The following is a 17,138-nucleotide window of genomic DNA, read 5'->3' as shown; positions in this document are numbered from 1 at the left end:
CCAACCGCCAACAAAAAATGAAGAGAGAGAGAGAGAGATAGAGAGAGTGAAGGTAAAGCGGAGAGTAAGGGAAAGGAAGAAGAGGAAAAAGAAAAGAAAAGAGGAAAAAGAAGGAGATCGGGGGCGAAAGGCCTTCGCCACCCCCCCCCCCCCTCAGCAAAAGAGAGAGAGAGAGAGAGAGAGAGAGAGAGAGAGTAGAGAGAGAGACAGAAAGAAGGAAGGAAAAATAAGGGAAACGGGAAAGAAGAGACAAGGGGAAAGGAAGAAGAATTGAAAAGGGAAGAGAAGGAGATCGGGGGGGGGGCCGAAAGGGCTTTGCCTCCCAGGCTGTTGCCCCCCCCCCCCCCCAGCAAAAAGAAAGAGAGAAGGAAGAGAAGGAAAAGAAAAAAGGGAAAAGAGGAGATAAAGGGAAGGAAAGAAAAGAAGGGGGGATATCAGTTGCAGTTTTCCCGCCAACAAGCTGGGGATCGGGGGTGCAAATGGCCCTCGTCTACCCCCCCCCCCCCCCTTCTACAGCAAACTTAAAAGAGAGAGAAAGGAAGAGAAGGGAAAGGGAAAGAAAAGAAAGGTACGGGAGATCGATTGTGATTCTTCCTACCAACGCGGTGTGGATAGGGGCCTTCGCCTGCCCTCCCCCTCAGCAAACAAAGAGAGAGAGAGAGAAGGAAGGAAAAGAAGGGAAAGGGAAAGAAGAGAGAAGAGGAAAGGAAGACGAAAAGAAAAAAGGGGAAAGAAGGAGATCGTGGGGCCGACAGGGCCTTGCCGCCCATGCTGTTGCCCCTCCCCCCCCCCCCCCCCCTCCCCCGCAAAAAAAATTAAGAGAGAAGGAAGGAAAGGAAAAGAAAGAAAAGAAGAAAAGAAAAGAAGGGATATCCGTTGCAATTTTCTTGCAAACAAGATGTGGATCGCGGAGAAAGGCCTTTGCCTCTGAGCAAAGTACTTTTGAAGCCCTCACTGTTGTGAGGAATAGATTAAATGCAATTTTGTTACCCTTTCCTGAACCCACTCACTAAGTAAATTGACGGCGTTATTTTACATGCGAAACGATGACGTCACAATATGAACAACCTGCATCACACATTCGGGACAATGTTGGATACCCATTGCAATTTTCAGATATGGGTTAACGTTGTTTGTATATTTACCGCCCATGGCCAGTGGTGATATTTCCTCTATTTTTGGCATTTTGAATGAGATCCACTGAATAAATGATACTTTCTACAAATTAATGTTTGTTTGATTTTTATATTTTTTCCGTCACATTTGAACATAAAAATCGGAAAAATAATCACATATTCTGAGGGCACTTCAGCGTGTATGTGTCTGATCTGGGAAGGCAAAGGACATTTTGCATGCTGACCTAGCGACTCTCTTGGAGTAAAATAGGCGACAAATTTACATAGAATTGTCCGGATATTCATTACAAAAATGTGTGATTAGGCTGATTAATTTACATTTTTGATAAATTAAGTCTCAGAGAGGGGGAGGTAAGAGCCTGAGAGAGAAGGAGTGGGAGTAAAAGAGAGAGGGTGGTTGTTTGGTGGAGTCGTCTCGTCAAGAAATTAGACACGGGTAAATATGTTGCTTTGTCGGGTCAGCTATGTCGGTATTCTTGCTCGATCCTCGTGTACTATATCAATACAGAAGTTTAAAGTCGGTGAGATGTATATATTGTCGGTCGGCCGACAAGTTTTTTTCCCTACGAACTGTGACTTTTTATCCGCTGTGACGACTTCGAGAGTGACTACAACTACAATACTTGTATTTTCTAGAAGTTTTACTTTCCTATAATATCAGCTAAAGAAATCAGATAGTTGACATTTTCGTGGATACTAAATTCAAACAAGGATAAAGATTCAACAACGGTACGACTAATCGTCTTTCTTTCTCTATATTTTGATGAAACGCCCAAAATTCCGCGCTTCGCGCGGGAGGGGAATATTCATTCAGACGAGTCGCGAACGGTACAACGAATCGTCTGCTTTCTCTAATAATTTAAGGAAACGTCAAAGCTTCCGCACTTCGCGCGAGAGGGGGGAAACTGAATTCAGACAAATTAGGTTTAAGAGTCGCGAACGGTACAACGAATCGTCTGCTTTTTCTAATAATTTAAGGAAAGGTCAAAGCTTCCGCGCTTCGCGCTAAAGTGGGAAACTGAATTCAGACAATTGGGGCTTATTAAGAGTCGAAAACGGTACAACGAATCGTCTTCTTTCTCTAATAATTTAATGAAACGTCAAAGCGACCGCGCTTCGCGCGGGAGGGGGAAACTTCATTTAGACGAGTCGAAAACTGTACGTCGAATCGTCTTCTTTCTTTAATAATTTAAGGAAACGTCTAAGCTTCCGCGCTTCGCGCGGGCGGAGGAAAACTAAATTCAGCTAAGGATTAAGAGTCGAAAACGGTACAACGAATCGTCTGCTTTTTCTAATAATTTAAGGAACGTCAAAGCTTCCGCGCTTCGCGGTCCAATGGCTTCTGTTGGTAAATCAATAATGACGAATCAAAATCGATTTTAGCAACAGTCCACCACACGGTGATTGCTACAGCAATCACCGAGTTGAAGGACCGCAATGGCTCCTCGCTGCAAGCAATAAAGAAGTATATCGCTACCAGTATATTCGCGCGAAAGGGGAAACTTTATTCAGACAATTAGGGCTTATTAAGAGTCGAAAACGGTATACGAATCGTCTTCTTTCTCTAATAATTTAATGAAACGTCAAAGCGACCGCGCTTCGCGCGGGAGGGGAAACTTCATTTAGACGAGTCGAAAACTGTACGTCGAATCGTCTTCTTTCTTTAATAATTTAAGGAAACGTCTAAGCTTCCGCGCTTCGCGCGGGCGGAGGAAAACTGAATTCAGATAAGGATTAAGAGTCGAAAACGGTACGACGAATCGTCTGCTTTTTCTAATAATTTAAGGAACGTCAAAGCTTCCGCGCTTCGCGCGAAAGGGGAAACTTTATTCAGACAATTAGGGCTTATTAAGAGTCGAAAACGGTATACGAATCGTCTTCTTTCTCTAATAATTCAATGAAACGTCAAAACTTCCACGCTTTGTGCGGGAGGGGGAAACTTCATCCAGACAAGGATTAAGAGTGGAGCACGGTTCAAAGAATCGCCTTCTTTCTCTATTATTTAATGAAACGTCAAAGCTTTCGCGCTTCGCGCGGGAGGAGGAGGAGGAGGGGAGGGGGGGGGAATTCATTCAGAAAAGGATTAACAGTCGAGAACGGTACGATAAATCGTCTTCTTTTCCTAATAATTTAAGGAAACGTCTAAGCTTCCGCGCGCTCTTAAGGTGATTCGCTTGCTCACTACCGCCCCTCCCTAAAATAAGATCCTAGCTCCGCGCCTGCATTAAAATATATAGCTATAATGCTGAATAAATTGACGAAATAATTCGTATATTCATGTCGTCGAGGAAAATGACCCTTTGCGCATACGCAAGTACTATAGATAGTCCATAGGAAAAATAATTCAGCCTTCGGCCCCGGATTTATAGGGTTAAATTTGTAGATATTGGGACATTTAATTTTGTCGGTAATTGGTGGCTAGTTTTGTCGGTAATCGTTGGCCTCTACACCCCCCCCCCCCCCCCCCCCCCCCCCCCACTGAATAAGGTCTAGCAACGTCCCTGATGGCAGTGGGTCTTGGCGTCTTCTTTTTTCTTACCTTTTCACCCATCCACACCTCTTTCCCCTCTTCCCCCTCTCAGTCTCCCTGTCTCGATCGATCTCTACCCCTCTGTCTGTCTCTGCCTCTCTCTGTCTGTCTCGATCTGTCGTTCTCTCTCTCTCTCTCTCTCTCCCTCTTGTTTTTCTCTTTCCCACACTAGCTCCCCCCTTTCTCTCTCTCTCTCTATTTTTCCCTCTCTCTCGCTCTCTCTCTCTCTCTCTCTCTTTGTCCTTCTCTCATCTCTCTTTGTCTTTCTTTTGATACCCACATTTCACATCGTCCTAAAATTACATAAAACATGTAAAAATTAACGTATATCAAATTTTTAAGTGTTCCTGACCTCCTACTTATCTTTTTATTTCACCCCGTTCTCTCTCACATCTCTTACTCGATTTGTTTCTCTTTTTTCTTTAATAATAATAATAATATTAATAATAAAAGGTATTTCTATAGCGCTGTCTATCTAGAAATTCTATTCCGAGGCGCATTTGTTATTACCCCAGCTTTAGCCTAGCTGCCATTAAAGGCCTACAGCGCTCCAGCAATTCAAGGAATTAATTCCTGCCAGGTACCCATTTACATCACCTGGGTCGAGTGTGGCAAATGTAGATCAATGCCTTGCCAAAGGGCATTAGTGCAGCGGCGGTACTCGTACCGCGGACCTTGTGTTCGACAGTCCGGGGACGTTTCCACTCGACCACGACACCTCTACAGATCATTCCCCCGAGATACGAAATACAGATATAGATGGCAAAACAAAATATTCGAGAACAAATGCAGACAACACACATTTTGAAGTAGAAATATATATAAAAAGATGTATTTATTTCAGCACTTTGTTAATTATTCATATACATATAAGCCAACATTTGGACCCAACATCAACAATTCAAAATATATATCATTATATATATTTATAGCGTGCATAGAGGTTTTAACCTCACACATATTATTACTGTTTCAATATTGCTTGATGAAATGTTGAAGAAATTTACAATTGTAACAAGATCACAAAGACTTTCAAGTAATGAACGGAAGCTAGATTACAATACCCTATTGTCACTATGAATATGACGGACAAAGAAAGAGGACAAAATATACAGTTCCTCATTCTACCCTCAACAATTGCTGTGGTAGACAAAGGAACATCACTTCACTGCTATTCTGTAAAAATGTGTAGAACAGGTGAATATACATGTGAATACACATTTTTACATAATAGCAGTGAAGGGATGTTCCTTTGTCTACCACAGCAATTGTTGAGGGTAGAATAAGGAACTGCATATTTTGTCCTCTTTCTTTGTCCGTCATATTCATAGTGTGTATATCCCACATAAATCATGTTTAGATTCGTAATATGCGACATTCCAATGTTCACACATTTCAATGGCTGATGGACAGGGCGATTTTATTTCTCGGAAGTCATTATGATCGCGTTATCAATCCAAGTTCTTGCATCAATAGCTCATAAATAATGTTGGTTTCAAAGACTCGAAGTACAAAACACCACTGTAAACTGAAAGTTAACCCACTCTACTACAGGCATTGCGATAGCAGCTTATTTAAGAATTGCATACACACAAAAAGATAAATAGGTAATTGCATAAAGCGTTACATTCAGCACGGAAAACAATGTAGTACAGTATTATACAAGGTTTACAATGTATACAGAAACAGAATATGTTGTTCGATATCTCATTCATTCTCCCTTATACCCCATTATAGATATTAAGCAATATCTTGAAATTACGTTTTGTCACAAAATTTGAATATTTGATTGGATATGTAACAGTAAATCACTGGTACATGTAAATACTATTCTATTCTAGCAGTAATTGTGAGACTATGCCTACACCTTTGTTCAATTTTCGAACGTTCATATCCATCAAAACGTGCGAATATCTGGCTATGCTAATACTCCAAATCTTATAGAAGTTTACTTTGACAGCAGTTTTGTTGTGTCCATGAAACAAAGCCATTGGCGTATCGAGGGAGGCGTTTTGGGTGTTCAAACACCACCCCCCCCCCCCCCCCATCCCCCTCCTTATCTACCGGCTAGCTGATTCGCCGCTAAATATATTCTCACGAATTGGGAAGAAGAAAAAAACCTCCCTTATAAAATCCTGGATACGCCCTTGCGCAAAACCTTCAAGTCGTACCCGGGAGTCGTACGCTCTCACAAAGGAAGCGTTTGCATACCGGGAATAATGAAAAACACAAGTAGTCCGACTTTCCATTCTTTCAGTAATACACGACGTTTCTTTTCAAAATGCATCATAAAAATAATGTTCATGGTATTTAGTACAAAATTCAATACAGTGTACAGAAATGTAGTAATAAGTACTTTTAGATGGGCAAAATATAAGAATAATGCAAGTGCGAATGGATACATCGATTCTAGTATATACATGTATAATATTAGGCCTATCACAATATATATTTTAAACAGATTGGCACAGCTCGTACAGACATTCAAATTTGTTTCATCATATAATATATGCCCCTCTCTCTCTCTCTGTGTTTGTCTCATCCCTTATTTCTCTCTCTCTCTCTCTCTCTCTCTCTCTCTCTCTTATGCATGTTGGTGACTTGACCTGCCATCAATATGTAAAGTGAGATCTTCGTAGTGTTGAATCACTCTTAGTAGGCCTACTCATGTATATTCACTCATTTTTCTCAAGTTCGATAAATGTTTGCTAATTGTTAATGCTATATAATTATTTAAAAATACAATTTTGAAAACAGTGAAGAAATCAGCACATTCAGTCTCATTAGGCCTACATTTTCTTTGCATTTCTTCACTCTTGCACGGACAGCACCACCATTGTGACTATTGGCACATCTTTAGTGTTCATTATATAGGCATGCCAATAACCTTTGAACCGAATAAAAGGTCAAACGGGGTCAAACGACTTCAAACGGACGAGATTTAATTCATGTCTCTTTTCAGTCTCTCGTTAGCCTTTCAATCAATACATCCCACTTTTTCTACAAACAATCTAAACCATCTTGCACAAGGTTTCAGCTTGAAGCTTAGGATTATATTTCATTGTTTTCAGTCTCTAGTCTTTTACTAGTCTTTACTTCAATAGGTGTCAACTCCTCAAATATGTAAACTTCGAGATCATCTCTGCGAATCTTCATCCTGTAATCGATTGAGCACTGTTGTGGTGGTTGTGGTAGTGGTGGTAGCAACCCCACTGTCTGTATCGTATGTAAAACTGTGGTCGAGGACCGTTGATACATGGTCCGGACTCTCCGGGTCTCTGGACGTAACTGATGAGTGTCCGTCGGACGATTTCCTCTTCACGTATCGCTTGCCAAGTACGATGAGGATCTGAATACGTATACCAAACAAACGAAATCAGAGAAATAAAAAAATACTTTATAAATCATCAACTGCAGGCACAATACAGATGGTAAAAGATTGTGGTGATGGTGGTCGTAGGAATGGAAAATAAGAAGAGGAATGAAGAAAGAGAAGATGGAAGTAGAAGAAGCAAAGAAAAAGGAAGAGAAAGAGGTGAGGAAAAAAGAGTGAAGAGCGAAAAGAGGAAGAAGGGGAGAGGAGGGTAGGAGAAGAACAAGGAGAAGAAGAAGAAGAAGAAGAAGAAGAAGAAGACGAAGAAGAAGGAGAAGAAGAAGAAGAAGAAGAAGAAGAAGAAGAAGAAGAAGAAGAAAAAGAAGAAGAAGAAGAAGAAGAAGAAAATGAAGAAGAAAAAGGAGAAGACGAAAAAGAAGAATATTTCCTTTAACATAGTTTATAGTGTTTTCCAGACATAAATGAATTACGGCAAACTCATACATAGAAAACAGGCAAATTAGATCGGAAAGAAACTGAACAGGTTCTCTATTTTCGTTAAACTATTTCAAATTTCAGACATACCACTAATTTTAATATCGTTGTTTCAGATAAAAACATTTGACCCCAAGACAAGAAAATAATGGCAGGAAGACCCATCATCCTTGTTTGGCCTGTGCAAAACCGACATATTGATGACAACAAATATTGCAACGTTGATGCCGTCGGCCCATGAATTGGAAATAAATCTTGATATAAAAGGTCAAGTTGGACTTTATACGAGGTAAATGCCTCGGGGGTTACTGCTCCACTTTTTTATGTAATTCACATCGGCTGGAAAATGTCACGTATTTCAGCTAACCTCGTGGGAATCACAGTAACTGATTTACCCAAATAATACATCATTGTATTCCCGAAGGTAATTTGTCGTAAGTAATTGTATTGTGCTTACAAATTTGATTATCATAATAACCATATGCATACATGCCAACTGTTCAGATTAAAGAGGAACATTCCTCTTTTTGGGAGAAGATAATTATCATTTTAATGCAGGTGTTCCTCTTCCTGTACAAATTTGTCTGTAGTATTGAATAGGAGAGTTAGGATTGTTCCTCTTTTTTTTTAAAAATAGCATAATTTGTACAGATTTCTGATTTTCAAATGTTGGCATGTATGCATATGTATTTATATCATCACCACCATAAGTACATGATGCGCGGGTGGTGGGGGTGCCTAGAATTTCGAAACTTTACCAATTTTTGAACGCAGCTGATGAGGAGGGTTCGCGTAATGTTTTGATAGTTGGAAAATAAACAGTATGTGACATTCACCTGGCGTCCACACGGTTATTAGAAAAAGGACATTTTTTTGTTTGTTGGGGGGGGGGGGGGTATTAAAGCTTGTTAAGGGCAGACGATACATGGCAAACAAATACAAAAGAAAAACAAAACAAATAAAGAAAAAAGACAAAATCTATCAAAGTTAAAAAGCATACTGAAAACAAGAAAGAAAAGGAACAGAATTTCAATGACAGCCGCTCAAGCAGTTTAGTCTTACTATTCAGTCGTCGTGTGAACGACCTTCGGTTGACAATATGAAGGTATCAGTATGGGCGGATCCAGGATTTCTTTCTTGGGGGGCTAATTTGAAATTATGCGAGCCAAATATTAGTACGTAATGGTGACCAGCAGTGGCGTAATGAGCAAAATGTTTGGAGGGGGGCAGACAAAAAATCTGCCTCACCCCCACTCTTACATGCCCCGCTGAACGTTTTTCAAAGATAGTGGGGGAGGCTAAAGTATTTACGATCAGGTAGAGCGTAGCGTATATTGACGTGGGGTCTAAGGGCAAAGCCCTGGTAGGGGTCAAGGGGATATGGGCATTTAAGTCGGGTCAGATAAGCATATTTTGATACCTTATTCATGACACTGTCAGGTCACTAATTGGCATGGGGTCCAGGGGCTGAGCCCCCTGTAACATTTTGTAGCATTTTATAACGGTCAGATAAGCATTCAGGGGCCTGCCTTAGACCCCCTGGTGGGGTCCAGGGGCAGAGCCCCGAAAGCTTTTCTTCTTTTCCCTTCCCTTTATCTCCTCTTTTCCTTTTTCTTTCCCTTTCCTTCCTTCTCTCTTATTTTTTTTTTATGGGGGGAGGGGGCAACAGCCTGGAAGGCAAGGACCTTTCGACCTTTCGCCCCCGCCCGCCTCTTTCCCTTTTTTCTTTCCCTTTCCTTCCTTCTCTCTTACTTTTTTATGGGGAGGGGGGGGGGGGGGCAACAGCCTGGAAGGCAAGGCCCTTTCGACCTTTCGCCCCCCCCCCTCTTTTCCTTTTTTCTTTCCCTTTCCTATCTTCTCTCTTATTTTTTTGATGGGGAGGGGGGCAACAGCCTGGAAGGCAAGGCTCGCTCGCCTCCCCCCCCCCCCCCCGGATCCGCGCCTAGATATACAGCTTCCAAGTCTGCGAACTTACCACAAGAACTGCTATCACAAGAAGAAGCGGCCAGATTGTCTTATGAATAGAGGATCTCGATTTCTGATTGTAGGCTTCATTTTCTCCTCCTGAATGTGAAAATAATCAAAAGAAAAGAGAAAAAGTATTAAAAACGAGAAGTCTATAATCATAAAGGATGCAAAGGATTGTGCAATCCGATTTGACCTATTAGAACGCGTTTTCTCACACTCTTTTATTTCATGGTACTTGACTGTATAAACAGAGATGCCGTCATTTTCCCATGGGTAATTTAAATGTAAGAGAATGGTACAATAGGACTAACCACTTCCTCATGTTGCCGAGGGAAAAGAAAGTAAAATGAGTAGATATAAAATAAGTCGCGTGTATAATATGATTTTATATGACATCTTTTGGACATTAAGATCTGTTTAAAGATAAACTTGAGTTCTGGTAAAAAAAAGAAAATGAATTCTCACAGAATCTAACGAAACTTACACTGAATGTTCAAGATTACAAATAAATGTCATGTGCCAAACAATTTTGGAAGAAAATGTATACTGGCTGAGTAATGAGCATAGAAAGATAAGGAAATCAGGGTAGTACTAGCCCCGACACCATGTGTGTTGTCTCCTATACATCTTTCTGTGTAAGTGATTGTTACTTTACCAAGACTCTGCCAAATTAATGATGATTTTGATGACTCCAGAACCTTGCATTACACACCATTACTTACATGCTTTATGATCAACTTTTCTGATCCATTCCACACCTTTTCTTTCACAATGCAATCGCATTACCAGAACTCAAGTTTATCTTTAATGTAGCTTATAATTGATTACCATAACCTTTCATGTCTGTACCTTTCCTATTGCACTCTGTATAAATGTACCATGTATGTATTTCATCTTTTGCACAAGCTGCGCCTTGAGCATTTGACTGTCAATAAATGTTATAAATCTTATGTATTATTATTATTATTCATATTCATATTCATTTTCAAATTTATTTCCAATGATTGGAAATTTGTTTCATTTGCGTGTCAATACAAGGTTACACCTCACTCAATCATTTTGTGTTGTTCACATGTTTATATGAAATTGCGCTTTGTTATGGTAAATTTAGCACTGCTGTATGAACAGCAAATCGAGATAAAGTAAATAGGAATTAAAGGGACTTTGTAACATTGTTCAGATGAGAGAAAATGGTGCTAAGGTAGTGACTTCGGTGCTAAATGTACAATTAAAGATAATCAGAAAGTTTGAGTGAAAACAGAATATTATTATTGATAAAAATAGGGAAAAACTGATCTGATCGATTCTCCCACTGAACAGAACTATTTTAATTACATTTTAGGTGAATGAAAATCATCACAGAGCAATAAATTGGCTTTTTATACCATTCCAGACATTTAAGTGTTGACATATTTTTAAAAGCCTATCTTATGTCTTATTTTCAAGGAAAAACGGTTGGATAATTTCAAAAATGGTTGGGAGAATTTACTGTTAATCACTGTTAGAGGGTGTAGCACAGTGACGCCTTCAAAGAAAACCATAAACACCTGTGTGGTTTGAGAATTTCATTAGGAATATTTGCATGTTAGAGGGTAAGTACAGTAGAAGGAATATAATAAGTAACATTCCACACAAAAATTAAATTTTTTCATCAACCTTCAACAATGTCACTGAGTCACTTTAAATTTGAAATTGAAAAATAAATAAATGGTTTAGATGTTCAAAAGCAAGGTCTCATAACCCGTTGGCTCTCTAAAAAAGGATTTCCCATAGTTAAAGTCCAAGGTAAAAACAAAAATGGTGATCAGTTTAACGAATTCTTTAAACATATTTGATACGAGTACCTAGACAAGAGTATCCATTATCGCAAAAAAATACCTTTACACGAAATGAACAGATAATTTGGATGAAAAGCTTTGTCAATATATCGCAATGTCATTACTTATATAAACTATATAGTTGACGATAGAGATAGTACATGCAAATTCATATTGTATATATAGGGGGGCTAGAAAAAACATAAAGTTCTTAGTATATTGTGGTGTATGGTGAAATGCCACACAAAGGTCACACAGTTTATAGGTCATCCCCGTACACAAATATAAATTGTATGATATGATTTATGTCTAGACATGTCAACAAGGGCAATTTGTGTTTGCTTTTTGGACGTCGTCGATCAAGAGCAAGTCAACACTGACCTCATAACACGGTGGGTCACAGAGCTGATGGTATTAAAGGTATTACAAAGTTTTGGTATAGGGTCATAAATTTGGTTCAAATGGACATTTTGGAAGCATATGCGATCCTACAATAATCAGTGATCGTTGTCGCGGTTGAAATCGAGTCTAAAGTTATGAAACTGTAAATAATAAACTCATTATGTTGTATAGCTACCTCTGAAGGTCAAGATATTATTAAGCTATAAAACAGTATTTCTAGACTAAAATCGACCGATTAGCTATTCCCGTTTGGAAATTATATATCACAACTGCATATTCTGAGATTTTCATGGTCGCAGCTACCATTGTACAGCCGTAGGCGCTTTTTAAAATTTATCAAAATTTACAGGGAGCACCGATAAATTGTTATATTCCATTTTTCTCGAAAGCAGAAGTGTTTAGGGGCTAAATTTTCTTGTGCTTATAATACATCCACAGGGGCATCCAAATATATCAAAATTGTTAAGAATCACTATCCACCCAATTTCCAAAATTCCCCAAAACTTTGTATTACCTGTAAGTTGAAATCGAAAATGAAGACAAAGTTTAGCAATCTGTGAAGCACTGGCTTATCAACAACAACAAAATGGGGGGGGGGGGGGGGGGGGGTCATGAATTCAAGGTGAAAATATAGTTTTAAAAAAGATATCAAATGAAGAATATAAATCTTCATCGAAATTGAATTTCTGAGTTTCATGGAAAATTCGTATGTATTGACGGGAGCCAGATAGAGAGACAAGGAGACGAAAAGAGGAGAGATAGCGAGATATAGAGAGATAGAAAGATATATATATATATATATATATATATATATATATATATATAGTGAGAGAGAGAGAGAGAGAGAGAGAAAAAAAAGAGAGAGAGAGAGAGAGAGATGCAGCTAGAAACAGAGATAGGTAGGGTTATATAATTACATAGAGAGATAAAGAAAGAGAGAAATGTATATAGAGAGAGACAAAGAGAATAACAAGGAGACAAATTGTTCACAATCACGAAGACTTTCAAGCAAGCAATATAACCTGAGGCAAGTGTAATAGCCCCAAAGTATCACCTTATCAAGTTTGTGAACAGTACACTTACATATCATATAACCCGAACATCATTTTTGTGAGCAGCTCAAATGACAATGGGATATTAAAATCGCCTTTTAATTGATCTTTTTGTGAAAGCCTTCGCGATTGTTTTATTACATGTAGCAAGAATAACAACACATTTTGGAAATGAGCACTGGTGCATTAAAAGGGAATGAGATATATTTATCGAACAAATATTCAAACTCTTTTGTAAATATCTCCTTACCTAGAATCCCTGCTTTTTAAATTTTGGGGAGATTAATCCCTCTCCTCCCCCTCTGATCTCTTTCTTGAAATCCTGGAACTACCCCCAGGGTGCGACATACGACACGGCTTCTTAAAGTGAAACTGTAATGTATTGTTCACTTTGACCTTTGACCCAAATGTGAAATCACAAATGACCTCTCTATTTGCATTCCGATCTGAAATTCCTTCCATGCACTCTACAATCAAAATTCAAGATAGAAGGAATCAGAGAGGTATGGCCATGACCCTGTTTGCTCTTTACTCCCTCCTTATTTCGTCTGATCAGGACGTTTACTCCATCTCAGAAGACGACTTCTTTTCTTCGACATGCCGAGGACATTCTTGTTATTGCGGATGTTTGCAGGGTACGTTGACGGGACGATGAACTATCCCGGCGGTCTCATTTACTATTGAGAGTTTCATTTTGTTCGTGCTCAGTGAGTGACATCATATTTTCAACCATAACCGCTCTTATAAATATTATACTTACTATACACACATTACCAAGTTCTGGAATGAGCTACAGACTGCTTTCATTAAATCTATCTCATTATCACATTTATAGCAAAGGACGTGGATCAGGTATTTTGTATTAAAACAGGGGCACAATCTGGAAAGATTCCTGAATTAAAAGGACAATTTGTCGTGAGCATTCAAGGTATTTGGGTTTCAAAATGGGTCACATTGCAAAAGCCGGATACCCCCCCCCCCCCCTACTCCCCCTTAGGGCTACACACCTGATGATGCTGTACTGCTCCTCATTGAGATTGTTCGGTAGACTACTTCGTTGTGTTCACTGGGTGCTCTACTCCCTGTCAGCAGCCTGTCTAATGATGTAGTCGGTGACTCTGGAGTAGTGGTCGGAGCTGGACAAAAAAGCAGCACGAAAATAAAATGATGAAGCAAATGATAAAACCAGACATAAAAACTTGACGACAAAAATGGAAGTTATTATAACGACTTGAATATAGTCACATTTCTATTTAATAGAAACAGTTCAATTTACTCTAATAAAGTAACAAATAGTCACAACAAAGCAGAAGAAGGCGATGCCAGAAAAGTAAAACATGCTGGGGCAAAACTTCAGCTTATCTGCCGTAGTTTACAGGAGGGATTAGACTGCCCTGCAAGGTCACTGGACAGGTGGTTATCTCATCAACCCAGCTCTCAGTTAACATAAGAAAAAGAGGATCATGGGGGACCAATGGTCACCGATTAGGCATTGTTTGTTATATAGAGGGCGCAAGTAGCTACAAGTAGTACAGTGGGCCTTTAAGGGTCAAGTGAACAAGGAGCTGCTTTAAGTTCGACCACTTTGGCAGCTGGACATCTTTTTTATATCCGTTCTGAGAGAATAAAATGTCACTTCTAACATTGTTTGGTAATTTTGATTTATTTTTTGTCTTGTTTTGTTGATGTTTGTTTTTCATTGTTTAGCTTTTTGTTCATGTACGTGAAGTTTTAAACAGGGTCGGTGTTCTTGTATGCGTCGTAGACTCGTAAATAGGTAAATCGTGCCCCGCCCCTGATGATTATGGGCACAGTTACTAATTAGTCATACAGCCTCCACCCCCCCCGGCATCCCCCACTTATTTTTCGTAATATTGTTTACAGTCAGTGTACATGTATTATACAGCATCAATCAATATACCCACCTCCAGTTAAAGCTGGCATGACTGTAAGCATCTTGGTCGGATGACGGGAACACATCCCCGCGACGTCAGGCCAGCAGCACCCGTACAACCCGGAGTCTTCCAAACGTAGCCGAAATATCGTCATGGTGCAGTTGATACGGTTGGTATTTACATCCCGAGTAGAACCCGAACGGATGTGCCTCGGGCCTTCGGCAATGCTCGTCGAGTTCTTCGTGAATCGGATTCTGGTTCGGCATACGGTGTCGGCATTCATGTTGTTATTTGTGAGGCTTACCCAGCATCCAAGAGTGAAATTTGACCCTTCCACGGATGACCATCCACCAGGGCTTTTAATAATGGTGGCTGTGGAAGTAATATGAACAGTAATAATAATCAAGAGTAATAATAATAATATTAATAATAATGCTACTTCTAATGATAAAAAGGATAATAATAACGATAATAATATTGATAATAATGACAAAAAATATAATAATAGCCATGTGATTTTAAACAATACTTGCAACAACATCTAATCTACAATTTATTTCCTATATCATTTTGATGTTAAACCGCCAGGGGCTCACAGTCTCGCAGTGATGTGGTCGATTCAAATCCATAGCAACTGGGGGGGGGGGGGGGCACTTAATTTGTTTAATCTTTTTAAAGGTAAAATTGTGGTAATAAACTTTTCCCACATTTTTTTTTTGCCAGGGTTGGGGGCCCGTTTTTTTTAACTGTTTTTGCCAGGGGTCCCTGGCACCCCCCCCCCCCCCCGTGGATCCGCGCCTGGATGAGACTGTGGGAAGGGAGTTGTCATGCAGACACGTACTTCAATTTGACACTTTACCGGAATTCCTACAGCCTTGAACAGAGCCTAGCCCTGTCAGTCTATGGCTGTATCCAGACCAGTTTAAGTACGGAGCCTATATGCAGTGACCTGGTGGGTGTTTCACAAAGTCTTTTTACAATGACAACTGACAAAAAATTGTGAAAAAATGTGCTGATTACCAATCAGAAGCAAGGATCTCAGTAGCTCATTTTGTCACTGATGACCAGTTTTGTGAAACACCCCCCCCCCCCCCTCCCCTGTACGCTTATTCTCACAGTGCAGACACTATTACTATTAGCGCAGCGACAGACGAGGGTTTGTACCAGGGAGAGCGGTCGTTTCATGATCTTCACGTCAAATTCCGTCTCCTGTTTTCATTTCTTTTCAATGTACGATCCCTCTCTCTCTCTCTCTCTCTCTCTCTCTCTCCCTCTCTCTCTCTCTCTCTCTCTCTCCCTCTCTATCTATCTTTCTCTCTCTCTCTCCCTCTCTCATTTATCAAGAGACATGGGCCCCCCCCCCCCCCCACGAAATATATTCTGTTTCTACGCCACTGTGACATTCAGGCCCATCCGTTTACAGGAAAGTGACCTCTTGGGCGACCGGTTTCAGTTCAAATCCATTATGTGATCCGTGCGAATTAGGTGAACATTGATTCTTGGAGCAAACAAAATGTCGGATTGTTATCTGGTAATATAATTTGCTATTTGCATTTAGGTAAACAATCCTTCATTTTGGTTTCGACAGTAAACCTGGGAAAAATCAGATCATTCGAAATTCGTAGGTGTAGACCAGTTCTGGTCATGCGATTGCATTGTGAGAGAAACGTTGTGGAACCAATCATAAAAGGTTGATCATCTAGCATATAAAAGTATTGGTGTGTACTGCAAGGTTCTGGAATCATCAAAATAATAAGAAATTTGGCCCAGTCTTGGTAAAGTTACAAGCACTGTACACAGAAAGATGTATATGGGACTACCCGATATCAATCCAGTCTGGATAGATATAATAATCTACCACATATGTCAATTAGAAGGCGGTTTCCCAGCAAAATTTGTATCATCACGTTTTAGTCAAAACATATTCTTTCACATGATTGGTAATAAGAGCTTCCTTTTCATTTTTTGAGAAGAGGGCGTTTCCAAAACTGGTCCAAAAGAGGAATACACTTGTTATACATGAATGTTATTGAGCAACACCCTTCATACTTTCATCATGTTCTGTAGACAATAATAAATCATATGCAAGGTATACTAAGAGGACTTACAATAAAATACAAGTAAATAAACAACCAAGCAGGGGATGACCTATAAACGATGTAAAAGATTGAAACAGATCTATAAAAAATAATCAATATATATGAAATATAAGGTATTTGTATAATTTGTAATTCATTGTCGTCGTTTTATCTTTACATTTACAAACTGAGATTACATTCTCTCATCCTTAAATCTAGCTTTAAATAAATTCAAACTGGTGTAATCTGAAACAAAAGCCGGTATACCCAGCAACTAATTATAAACATTGTACAAGGAGATTTATTTTTTCAATCTGAACCACAATAATGCTAATTCACTCTCTCTCTCATTAAATCCTCAAGTGGTTTCGTTTTAAGTTGCAACTTCCGAATGTTATCATGTTTATATCATTAATCATGTGAAGTGCTGTAACAGGCAGCCTAATTACAAC

General features: G+C 39.5%; 1 protein-coding gene across 1 annotated transcript in view; it reads right to left on the bottom strand.

The window, feature by feature from the left end:
- Window positions 1–6,216: 6,216 nt before the first annotated feature.
- LOC100893999 overlaps window positions 6,217–17,138 on the bottom strand; it is a 32,585-nt gene continuing 21,663 nt past the window's right edge. Inside the window, exons 2-5 of the mRNA XM_003725674.3 lie at window positions 14,639–14,980; window positions 13,721–13,849; window positions 9,450–9,538; window positions 6,217–7,015 (exon numbers count right to left, since the gene is read on the bottom strand). Coding sequence (XP_003725722.2) covers window positions 6,803–7,015; window positions 9,450–9,538; window positions 13,721–13,849; window positions 14,639–14,980 — 773 coding nt within the window. The 3' untranslated portion in view covers window positions 6,217–6,802. The remainder of the gene's footprint in view (window positions 7,016–9,449; window positions 9,539–13,720; window positions 13,850–14,638; window positions 14,981–17,138) is intronic.

This window comes from Strongylocentrotus purpuratus, unplaced genomic scaffold (genome assembly GCF_000002235.5).
Source record: "Strongylocentrotus purpuratus isolate Spur 01 unplaced genomic scaffold, Spur_5.0 spur5_scaffold_17, whole genome shotgun sequence".
Classification (NCBI taxonomy): Eukaryota; Metazoa; Echinodermata; class Echinoidea; order Camarodonta; family Strongylocentrotidae; genus Strongylocentrotus; species Strongylocentrotus purpuratus.
Note: the sequence above shows the minus strand (reverse complement) of the source record. Positions and strands in the feature narration are given on the sequence as shown.